The 12,709-nt window shown below is 43.9% G+C and overlaps 1 protein-coding gene across 8 annotated transcripts in view; it reads right to left on the bottom strand.

Annotated features, from left to right (window-relative positions):
• PTPN3 (protein tyrosine phosphatase non-receptor type 3) overlaps window positions 1–12,709 on the bottom strand; it is a 1,297,151-nt gene that overhangs the window by 1,172,854 nt on the left and 111,588 nt on the right. For 4 of the 8 annotated variants that reach the window (XM_044294788.1, XM_044294784.1, XM_044294786.1 and 1 more), the window contains exon 3: window positions 10,745–10,852. The exons of 2 other annotated variants lie outside the window; for them this stretch is intronic. In XM_044294788.1, coding sequence (XP_044150723.1) covers window positions 10,745–10,852 — 108 coding nt within the window. Of the gene's footprint in view, window positions 1–10,744; window positions 10,854–12,709 lie in introns of those variants that run through there. 2 more of the 8 variants (XM_044294791.1, XM_044294790.1) reach the window with 2 other exon arrangements.

Below are 12,709 nucleotides of genomic sequence, written 5' to 3'. Positions count from 1 at the left end.
ACGACCACCACTGAACAAGACACACAAGCTGAAACGTCAAGACTGGGCCAAGAAATATCTCAAGACTGATTTTTCAAAGGTTTTATGGACTGATGAAATGAGAGTGAGTCTTGATGGGCCCGTGGCTGGATTGGTAAAGGGCAGAGAACTCCAGTCCGACTCAGACGCCAGCAAGGTGGAGGTGGAGTACTGGTTTGGGTTGGTATCATCAAAGATGAGCTTGTGGGGTCTTTTCGGGTTGAGGATGGAGTCAAGCTCAACTCCCAGTCCTACTGCCAATTTCTGGAAGACACCTTCAAGCAGTGGTACAGGAAGAAGTCTGCATCCTTCAAGAAAAACATGATTTTCATGCAGGACAATGCTCAATCACACGCGTCCAAGTACTCCACAGCGTGGCTGGCAAGAAAGGGTATAAAAGAAGATAATCTAATGACATGGCCTCCTTGTTCACCTGATCTGAACCCCATTGAGAACCTGTGGTCCATCAAATGTGAGATTTACAAGGAGGGAAAACAGTACACCTCTCTGAACAGTGTCTGGGAGGCTGTGGTTGCTGCTGCACGCAATGTTGATGGTAAACAGATCAAAACACTGACAGAATCCATGGATGGCAGGCTTTTGAGTGTCCTTGCAAAGAAAGGTGGCTATATTGGTCACTGATTTGTTTTTGTTTTGTTTTTGAATGTCAGAAATGTATATTTGTGAATGTTGAGATGTTATATTGGTTTCACTGGTAAAAATAAATAATTGAAATGGGTATATATTTGTTTTTTGTTAAGTTGCCTAATAATTATGCACAGTAATAGTCACCTGCACACACACATATCCCCCTAAAATAGCTAAAACTAAAAACAAACTAAAAACTACTTTTTTAGTACCAAAAATATTTAGCTTTGATATTTAGTTTTTTGGGTTCATTGAGAACATGGTTGTTGTTCAATAATAAAATTAATCCTCAAAAATACAACTTGCCTAATAATTCTGCACTCCCTGTAGTATATTTACAATCATATAAATTATAACAATATCATATTAAAGTATTAAAGCACAGCACAAAAAGGGAAAAGTAAAATAATGAACTAATTAAAAAATAATTAAAAACAAAAATATATATATGCACGTGAATAAATGTGCATACTATTTCATGATATGCACACTGTGTCAATTACAATACATAGGCTGTACTACTAACAATCTCAAGGTGAGGATACGGAGACACATATCGGATATACCCTTTGTTTTATCCAGAAATGTGTCTGCTGTCAGTGCACATTACACGGCATATCATGCCAGTGATATCATGGGCTTAAGAGTACAGGCAGTGGAGAGGGTTAATTGTCCTAAGCGAGGTGGCGACCACAGGCGCGCTCTAAATAGAGAATACTGGATTTTTTTTATGGACACACGCATGCCAAAGGGACTCAATCGCAGACAGGATTTAATTTTACACTATTGATCCTTGCACATTGTCTTTTCTGTCTTATACTAGCATTTCAGTATTTTAAATTTGCATGTAAGGAGGAGTGGTTGTTGATAATTATCTCCATCTGAGTTGTCCGGCCTACTTTCTATTTAAGACCGGCACTCGGCATATACTATTGTCATGAGTAAGGATCAGAACTTGATGATCCGAAACACGTAGATGTACATGCTGGATTTTCTTCTGCACCTATCGAATAAAGATTATTACAAATTTCCACTACCATCCTGGAAGCTGGATTATTTTCTCTTGCTATTTCATGATATATTATAAAAAATGGGTGACAATTCATAAATATCCCAAGTGTTCACAACAATAATAATACTGTATGGCAATACATGAGATTCATCAATCTATTACCTGATAGTATGTAAGTAGAATATTGCCTCTACATCTACAAAGTTGCTGGCTCTTCTTTCAGTGTCACTATAGTAATATTGTGTCACCGCCATTCTTCTGTACCTCTTGCATGATGTTCTTTGTTTTGGTTTCACTTTGTCATCTCTTTTCCTTCTCCCAGTTGTCACCTATTCACACTAATTGCCTCCCTTTATATTCCCTCCCATACTGCCTCACTTTGCGGTTTATACTACTTCCTGGATTGAAGCTATCACTGCTGGAGACTTCTGTTACTGCTTGTTCAGATAAGTCCTTTCTTGTATTGTTTCTTTCCTGGCTTGATTCTAGGTGACCCTGACTCCCTCCGTATTAAGTGCAGGGAGCCGGTGGTCGTGTCCCCTCACTATTATAGGGTTTTCATGTGTCACACAGTAGGTATGAGGGCATGCAATCATCTACCTCTGAGACCCTTGTATGTGCATAGCAGTAAGGGTGAGCTCTTAGGGTTTTACAGGGGTCACCTTTATGCGCCTTAGTTTGGGATCAAGCCAGTCGGATGTTTATCCATAACTTCCAGCTATCTGCAATATCATCCGTGACATTATAAACCGCCATTACCGTTTTAAGCATGGATCCGGTTTTAGCCTTGATTGACCGCATGCGGGGTCTTTCACTGGAGGTAGCAGAGCTCCGTAAAACTGTGTCTCAGTTTCGGGTGACCGGTTCTGCTCGCATTCATGGAGTTTGCTCAGAGCCTAAGATCTCTCTTCCGGATACGTTCTCCGGGAGTAGTGAGAATTTTCTTCGCTTTAGAGGCTTGCAAACTCCATTTTCGCCCACTTCCCCATTCCTCTGGTGGTGAGGAGCAGAGGGTGGGGATTATCATCTCGCTGCTCAGAGATAACGCTCAGTCTTGGGCCTTTTCGCTGCCGGTGGGGGCAGGGCCTCTCCGATCGGTGGATGAATTTTTTGTAGCCCTGGGACAGATATATGATGACCCGGATCGTATTGCTCTGGCTGAATCTAAACTGTGTCTTTTATGCCAGGGTAAACAGTCCGCAGAGATATATTGTTCTAAATTTCGGAGATGGGCAGCTGATACTGGTTGGAATGATGCTGCACTCCGAAGTCAATTTTACCATGGTCTTTCGAAGGGATTGAAAGATGCATTTGCGTTTCATGAGAGACCTGCCTCGTTGGACTCTGCCATGTCTCTAGCTGTCCGTATTGACAGGCGTCTTAGAGAAAGAGGAGAGACCACTCCGTCATGTCATATTCAGTCCAAGGACAGTGGAGCAGTCTCATTCAGTGCGCAGGGGCCTCAGTCTCTCTCAATCCCCTGTGAGCAGGAGGCTATGCAGCTGGGTTTGTTTGCCTCTGATAATAGAGGATTCAGCTCTCGGAGGAGGATTTGTTTCTCTTGTGGGAGAATAAATCATTTAGCTAATGTTTGCCCCTCTAGGAGATTCAGGGAGTTTTCTGAGGGTAATAAAGAAACAAAGAAAAAAACCTCTAAAAACTTTCCATTTGCTAGTATTGGCAAGGTTGATGCGGAAATTGAAGGTTTGCCGTTTGCTTGTAGTTCCCGTTTTGTCCTACCTGCCAGCAGCTGTCAATCTCATTGATAATCAATTTGCTATAACACATGGTTTCCAGGTATGCACTTTGGAAAAGGATATACCTGTTTTTGCTATCAATTCCGCTCCACTTTCACAAAAATCGTTAAAGGGCATAGTTCCCAATATCCGTTTGACTGTGGGTGATGCTCATGTTGAGGATATGTCATGTTTTGTCCTAAGCGGATTACCTACTCCTCTAGTGTTGGGGCTACCCTGGCTCACTAAACATAACCCCACCATTGATTGGCAAGCAAGGCAAATAAATGATTGGAGTGACTTTTGCAGAGACAATTGCCTCACGGCGTCTCTTTCAGAGGTTTCTACCAAGACTGTATCATCTTTTCTCCTCACCGGGAGTACGATTGCTCTATTAATCTCATCCCAGCCGCCAAGCTGCCAAAATCTCGTTTATACAATCTCTCCCGACCTGAAAGTGTCACTATGTGTACATATATCTCTGAGAGCCTGAGAAAGGGACACATCCGACCCTCAGTCACCTGTTGCTGCTTTTTTTTTTTTTGTTAAGAAAAAACATGGTTCTTTAAGACCTTGTCTGGATTTCAGGGAGCTGAACTGCATCACAATTCATGACCCATCCGCTTCCTCTGATCCCGGACCTGTTTCATCAGATTGTTGGGGCTAAAGTTTTTTCTAAGTTGGATTTAAGAGGGGCATACAACCTAGTCAGGGTCAGGTAAGGGGACGAATGAAAGATGGCCTTCAATACCCCTGAGGGTCATTTCGAGAATTTGGTTATGCCATTTGGTTTGATGAATGCCCCGGCCGTCTTCCAACATTTTGTGAACAGCATTTTTTATCATTTAATGGGGAACTTTATACTGGTGTATCTAGATGACATTTAGATTTTTTCTCTTGATTTCAAAACTCATAGGGACCACCTACGTCAGGTCTTGATCATTCGGCGGGAGAATAAATTGTACGCTAAACTGGAAAAATGTGTTTGCGGTTCCGGAGATTCAATTTCTTGGTTTTCTTCTCTCTGCTTCTGGTTTTCGCATGGACCCTGAGAAGGTCCGCGCTGTGCTTGATTGGGAGATTCCTGAGAATCAGAAGGCGCTGATGCGGTTTTTGGGTTTTGCCAATTATTACAGAAAGTTCATTTTGAATTATTCCTCTGTTGTGAAGCCACTCACTGATATGACTAAAAAGGGGGTATATTTTTCCTCCTGGTTGGTAGATGCGCTTAAGACCTTTTCTAGTATCAAAGAGTTTTGCTTTGGCTCCCATTATGGTACAACCTGATGTCTCGCTACCTTTTATTGTTGAGGTTGATGCCTCTGAGGTGGGTGTGGGTGAGGTCCTATCTCAGGGTCCCTCTCCTGGCAAATGGCTACCGTGTGCCTTTTTCTCAAGGAAACGCTCCTCCGCAGAGAGAAATTACGATGTGGGAGATAGGGAGTTGTTGGCCATCAAATAAGCTTTTGAGGAATGGCACCATTGGTTAGAGGGAGCCAGACACCCTATTACCGTGTTTACGGACCATAAGAATCTGGTCTACTTGGAATCAGCCAAACGTCTGAACCCGAGACAGGCCAGATGGTCTTTATTCTTTTCTAGGTTTCATTTTGTTGTCACGTTCCGCCCTTTGGTTAAAAATGTAAAGGCTCATGCCCTGTCACGTTGTTTTCCGGGAAGGGGGAACCGTGAAGACCCGGGTCCCATTTTGGCTGAAGGGGTGGTCATCTCTGCTCTTTATCCTGATTTGGAGGCAGAGGTTCAGGCAGCCCAGGCAGAGGCTCCTGATCTTTGTCCTCCTGGGGGGTTGTTTGTGCCTCTCACTGTAAGACACAAGGTTTTTAAGGAGCACCACAATACTGTCCTTGCTGGGCACCTAGGGAGTAAAGCCACATTGGATCTCATTGCTCAGAGATTCTGGTGGCCGACTCTTCGTAAGACGATTGAGGGTTTTGCGGCAGCCTGCAAGACCTGCGCTCGTGCCAAGGTCCCTCATTCACGGCCATCGGATTCTCTCCTCCCGTTACCCATTCCTTCCCGTCCTTGGACGCAAATGTCAATGGACTTCATTACGGACCTGCCTCATTCCTCGGGGAAGACTGAGAGTCTGGTAGTAGTGGACTGTTTTAGCAAAATGGCGCATTTCATTCCCTTTCCTGGGTTACCCAATGCTAAGATGATGGCACAAGCATTTGATGATCACATTGTCAAATTGCATGGCATTCCTTCAGACATCGTTTATGATAGGGGCACGCAATTTGTTTCCAGATTCTGGAAGGCCTTCTGTTCTCGCTTGGGGGTTCGGTTGTCGTTCTCTTCTGCTTTTCACCCGCAGTCGAATGGTCAGACCGAACGTGAATGGTCAGACCAAATGTCTCCGAATCTGGAGACATATCTGCGCTGTTTTGTGGCAGAGAATCAGGAGGATTGGTGTTCTTTATTGTCCCTTGCTGAGTTTGCTTTAAATAACCGTCGCCAGGAGTCCTCTGATAAGTCACCATTTTTTGGTGCATATGGGTTTCATCCGCAGTTTGGGACATTCTCTGGAGAGGGGTCTTCTGGTTTACCTGATGAGGAGAGATTTTCCTTGTCTTTGTCATTTATTTGGCAAAAGATTCATGGTAATCTGAAGAGGATGAGTGAGAGATATAAGCGTGTGGCAGATAAGAGATGTGTGCCTGGTCCGGACCTGAATGTGGGTGATCTGGTGTGGTTGTCTACAAAGAATATCAAAATGAAGGTTCCCTCCTGGAAGTTGGGTCCTAAGTTTATTGGGCCTTACAAGATCTTCTCCGTCATCAATCCCGTTGCCTTCCATCTTGATCTTTCTCAGACTTGGAAGATCCATAATGTTTTTCACAGGTCCCTATTAAAACCTTATGTCCAACCCACTGTACCCTCCTCTTTGCCTCCTCCTCTGATTGTTGTTGACGGTAATCTTGAATTTCAGGTCTCTAGGATTGTGGATTCTCGCATTATCCACGGTTCTCTCCAGTACCTTGTTCATTGGGAGGGTTATGGTCCTGAGAGGAGGATGTGGGTCACAGTGGCAGACATTAAGGCCACTCGTGTCATCAGGGCTTTCCATAGGTCCCATCCTGAGAAGGTGGGCTCTGAGTGTCCGGAGTCCACTCGTAGAGGGAGGGGTACTCTCACCGCCAGCTCTCTGAGAAGGTCTGGCAGACGTTCTTCTGTACCTCTTGCATGATATTCTTTGTTTTGGTTTCACTTTGTCATCTCTTTTCCTTCTCCCAGTTGTCACCTATTCACACTAATTGCCTCCCTTTATATTCCCTCCCATACTGCCTCGCTTTGCGGTTTATACTACTTCCTGGATTGAAGTGATCACTGCTGGAGACTTCTGTTACTGCTTGTTCAGATAAGTCCTTTCTTGTATTGTGTTTCTTTCCTGGCTTGATTCTAGGTGACCCCGACTCCCTCCGTATTAAGTGCAGGGAGCCGGTGGTCGTGTCACTACTGTAGGGTTTTCAGGTGTCACACAGTCTAGGTACGAGGGCATGCAATCGTCTACCTCTGAGACCCTTGTATGTGCTTAGCAGTCAGGGTGAGCTCTTAGGGTTTTACAGTGGTCACCTTTATGCTCCTTAGTTAGGGATCAAGCCAGTTGGATGTTTATCCATAACTTCCAGCTATCTGCAATATCATCCGTGACATATTGACTGATTTACTAGACAGCAATTACTGTATTAATATATGCAGATGGTTGCATTTTCTATATTTATATTACACTATCTGTAACAACTTGACTCCAATATATACCTCCTCTGATAAGTATATTGCTTAATTGTCACCCCACTGTCTTGTTAATTGGGGATATATCTGCCTCAAATGTCCCTTATTGTCACCCTAAAGATAAGGACACTGAGTAATTATCTGTATCTACATTGATGTGCAGGCTTGACTGCTAGTAACACAGCGCTCCCTGCACATCGTCTAAGCCGCGCCCCCTCAGCGTTCTCCCCGTCCCTGCCCGTGGTGAGAGACTAAGATGACGTCCTGGGGATTCCCAGCAGGGAGGAGAGGTTTGCGCTTTTTCTTGTGCGCTTATACAGGCCGAGAGGCTAGACACGCCGACACACAAACTACACGTGCAGAGAGCAGGCCACATGCTGCCCCCACTTGAGAAAAGACTGTACCTGGAGCCACTGGTGGAAATTATTAACGGAGCCATATGCCCCAATCAACTCCTTTGGTCTCTACTTAGTCTATATATAGGCCGATTTTAGCCTAGAATTTCTACATTAGGCACTATTTAATTTTATCTATTCTTAACTGAGGTTGGCACATTAGATATACATCAGATGTAAACGGCCAACCCCTCTTTGAGCCCTCAATCCCCTGATTAGTCTAGGGCTAGCAACACTGTAGACGAAACGCGTAGGCATTATTCTGCTTCTAGGGTCCTTTACTTACTAGTATCCCAAGGCAGGGACGTCCAGGGCCTCTTATCTTTTAGGGAGAGGTTCAGGACAGGGCCACCCTTGTCAGGGCGATGACTCCGTATTAGGAGATCATTAGGGAATTCTAGACCTGACAGGACAATCCAGGGACAGAGTTTTGTACTAGGACCCTGCCCTTTGTTTCAAATGTGACCACTGGAACTTCAGACAGTATCCAGATGACTTCCATTTACCGGTAAAACCATTCCTTATGTGTTGTGGAATTTATACCCGATTGGGAGGATTTAAAATAGGGCCGTATGGTTTTTGCTGCTAATACTAGGAACCCACGACAATATTGTCCGTTTTTTTGTTTTTTTTTTTGTTTTTTTTTTGCACGATTGGTGGTGTGCACACATTTAGCACTTTATATGTTTGTACTCTCTTAACTAGAATTAAATAAATTCTAAGTGTTAATAGATAACTGCCTCCAGTTTTTAAATTTTGAATCAGTTGTGGTAGTTTGGGAGAAATTTTCATCATTTTTCTTCCTTGAGGGCAATTCTTGTTGCTGTCCTAAATGCTGCAGCCAGGCTCATCTATCCATCCAACTGCTACACTGATGATATTAGTCTGTGCCCGTCACTTTACTTGTTGCCCATCCACCACAGAATACAGTTCAAACTTCTCACTCTCACCCACAAAACTCTCCACAGTGCTGCACCTCCATACATCTCCCTCCCTCATTTTCGTCTACAACCCTACCCGTGCTCTCCGTTTTGTTAGCGAACTAAGATTAATATCCTCCATAAATTCGTACTTCTCACTCCCATCTTCAAGAATTTTCTCAAGCTGCACCTACTCCCTGCAATACTCTGCCCTGGAATATTAGGTCAATTCACAACTTCTCCTTCAAAAGTGCCATGAAAACACATCTGTTCATGCAGGCTTATCAAGTTACCTAAAATGACTTTTCCCTGACTAAACCTCTCCCCCCACCAACTCCTCTGGCCTGAACTAGAACCTCTAAGGCCTCTTTCACACGGGAGTCATGTTTTTTGCCCGGATAAGAGGCGGGTGCGCTGCGGGAAAATGCGCGATTTTTTTCCGCGCGAGTGCAAAACATTGTCATGCGTTTTGCACTTGCGTGAGAAAAATCGCGCATGTTTGGTACCCAAATCCGAACTTCTTTACAGAAGGTCGGGCTTGGGATTGATGTTCTGAAGATTGTATTATTTTCCCTTATAACATGGTTATAAGGGAAAATAATAGCATTCTGACTACAGAATGCATAGTACAATAGTGCTGGAAGGGTTAAAAAAATAAAGTTTAACTCTCCTTATCCTCTTGTTCGCGTAGTTCGTTCCCGGTCTGTTCTTTGCTAGATGTGGGCTTGGTCTGAATGACCTTTGGTGACGTCAGATCACATGCTCCAATCACATGGTCCATCACCATGGTGATGGATCATGTGATCTGACATCACCACAGGTCCTTTAGCCCAAGCCCACAGCTAGCAAAGAACAAACTGGGAACGAACTACGCGAACAAGAGGATAAGGTGAGTTAACTTTTTTATTTTTTTAACCCTTCCAGCACTATTATACTAAGCATTCTGTAGTCAGAATGCTATTATTTTCCCTTATAACCATGTTATAAGGGAAAATAATACAGTGAATAGACTGTCACCTAGAACCCATGCGTGAAAATCGCTTGCGATCTTCACACAACCCCATTCACTTCTATGGGGCCTGCGTTGCGTGGATTATCGCACCGCAACGCACAAAGAGGAGCATGCTGCGATTTTCACGCAACGCATAAGTGATGCGTGAAAATCACCGCTCATGTGAACAGCCCCATAGAAATGAATGGGTCAGGATTCAGTGCGGGTGCAATGCGTTCAACTCACGCATCGCACCCGCGCGGAATACTCGCTCATGTGAAAGGGGCCTAACAGTCCCAAACCCGAAGCAGATCGGCCGGCACCACTCCTTTCACTACTATAATGGCTTGAATACTACCTATCACAATCTACTACCTTATGTGTCACACCCAATTAATAATAGATTATAAGGTCTTGCGAGCAGGGCCCCGACTCCTAGAGTTTCAATTGTATATTAGCCAGTTACTTTTGTTTTGTACATAAACTATGAATTTGTAAAGCGCTGCGAAATATGGTGGCGATATATAAATAAATATTATTAATATTAAAAGCAATTACAGGCAGACTGAAGCCAATCCCAATCCATGCATTTAAAGCTATTGAGTCATAGTAACATAGTACATAAGGCCGAAAAAATACATTTGTCCATCCAGTTCGGCCTGTTATCCTGAAGTTGATCCAGAAGAAGGCAAAAAAAAAAACCTGTGAGGTAGAAGCAATTTTTTCCCACTTTAGGGGAATAAAAAATTCCTTCCCGACTCCAATCAGGCAATCAGAATAACTCCCTGGATCAACAACCCCTCTCTAGTATCTATAGCTTGTAATATTATTACACTTAAGAAATACATCCAGGCCCCTCTTGAACTCTTTTTGCAAACTCACCATCACCACCTCCTCAAGCAGAGAGTTCCATAGTCTCACTGTTCTTACCGTAAAGACTCAATTTAGATTGTGCCGTGAAGACTTGGGAAAATTTGCATACACAAAGCTTTTTAGCATACTTTTTCATATTTTCCCCACAAGTTACATATTAGACTGAAATTTCAAGAAAAACAGCCTAGAAGTGTTTACAATTCAAGCTTCTTTGTGAAGTTAACATAAAATAAAACTCATATTCAAAATGATCAATTCAAAATTGACACCAAACAACCTATTCCTGATGCAGCAGTTTTGTTTCAAGGTTTTTGCGTTTCTATTAGTTTTTCCTGAAAAGCTTATAAAACTTCTGCTGGTTCAAATGTCACTTAGAAAAAGTATTAATGCTGACTCACATGTGAATCTAGTGATTCTTCCTGATGTTGTAGGCCAAAATATTCTCTTTCTTTTACACTCAGGTGACTGAAGACCATATCAAGCAGAGTCTGCCCAGTGTCTTGTTTCTAGGAAAAAAACAAGCTTTATTTCCAGAAAAAAAACAAAAACAAATTAAAACAGAAGGTCTAATAGAATTTTTTTATTGTTATCTGCAGCCCTCATGTGTGAAAACCTTTTTAATTCTACTTAGAGCACATTAACAATTCCCATTTATGAACAAGGCTTTTAATAGGTCAACAGGAGCATACAACTGGATACTTAAACACAATTTCATACCGTTCTGTGGATGCATACAAATAGAATGGCCAGGCAGAATGGTACATTTTAACCTCATCAGGACCGCCGCACGCAGGGATGCGTCTTTGCGGCGGCCCGGTAATGCCTCCTGGACGCACCGGCGCGTCATCGCGCGAGATGTGAGATTTCGGTCAGAGCCGGCCCGCGCATGCACATCTCGGGCCGGCAAAAGTTAAAGGACAATTTCGTCATCAGCCAACCAGCCAATGATCGTCGCTGGCAGGCTGATGATTTTAAAAAAATCGAATCAGAAACCATCTAACACATTATATTTATAAATATAATGTGCTAAATGGCTACTGTGCTCCTCTGCTGGTTCTTTTCGTCGGTTAGTTCCAGCAGAGGAGCACAGTTCAGTGAGTACACACCAACAGTACACTTAGCCCCAGATCACCCCGTTCACCCCAATTAACCCCTTGATCACCCCTGTCAATCACCTAGTGAAAGGGAAAAAGTGATCAGTGTAAACTGTCACTTTTTTTTCCCACTGGTATTGACTAATAGTTTTAGGATAGTTTAGGCCCCTTGGTTAGGTAGTTAGTGATCATTTAGCGCCCAGCCCACTGCACTGCAGTCACTGATTCGCTGATTAGCGTATCGCTAATCGGCATTTGTACTGTTATAGTATCTGTAAGTGATCAGAACTGATCAGTCAGATCTATAATAGTATTAGTGTCACCTTAGCTCACCCTCCACCCAAAACGCAGTGTTTGCCCACACGTGCATTCACCCACGCCCGCCCCGCCGCAGTGACAAAAAAAATTATTTTTTTGATCACTGCACAATCACTTTACAAGTGCTGCGACGATAAAAAAAAAAAAATCTGTTTTGATATTTTTTTATCAATCGCAGCGGCCTCCGGTACTTTGCTAGCCTCCCATTTGTAAGACAGCTTGCTTTTTCTTGGGTAGTCTCAGGGAATACCCCCTAAATATAGTAGTCCAAATGGCAAATAAGGGGTATTCTTCTGAAGAGGCCTACAGGCTTCTGACCCAGTCGGATGAGGAATGGGAACCCTCATCTGACTAATCCAGCGGGTCAGAATATGAACCTGTAGAAAGCAGTGGCAGTCTGACCCAAAGTTCGGACGAGGAGGTTGAGGTCCCTGATACCATCAGGCGTACCCGGCCCCGTGTTGCTAGACCACAGGTTGCGCAGGATCTGCTTAAAGGGCAGCAGAGTGGGGCTGGCGCTGTCGGATTACGTGGTGAGGCATACACCAGCAGCGCAGCCCATCCTGGACCTAGTACCAGCACTGCCGTAGAACATGGTGAAGTGGCGGGCACCAGAAGGGCAGTTGAAGCTGGTAAGGTGGCACGTGCAGTAGTTCCCCCATCGCAGCCACCGCACAGACAGGCCCGTAGAGTCCCTGAGGTGTTGGCAAACCCTGATTGGCAGCCCCCAACTTCAGCCGCACCAGTAGTTCCCCCTTTCACCGCCCAGTCTGGAGTTCGGGTTGAGACAGCTCAGATCGGTTTGGCACAGTTTTTTTTTTTTTTTTTTTTTTTTTTTTAGCTGTTCTTGACTGCGGAGCTGTTGGACTTAGTTGTGGCAGAAACAAATCGATATGCCCATCAATTTTTAGCCGCCAACCCGGGAAGCTTTTATGCCCAGTCTTTCTGTGG

Source organism: Bufo gargarizans, chromosome 5, assembly GCF_014858855.1.
Source record: "Bufo gargarizans isolate SCDJY-AF-19 chromosome 5, ASM1485885v1, whole genome shotgun sequence".
Lineage (NCBI taxonomy): Eukaryota > Metazoa > Chordata > Amphibia > Anura > Bufonidae > Bufo > Bufo gargarizans.
The sequence above is the reverse complement of the archived record's forward strand: the minus strand, read 5'-3'. Positions and strand labels throughout refer to the sequence as shown.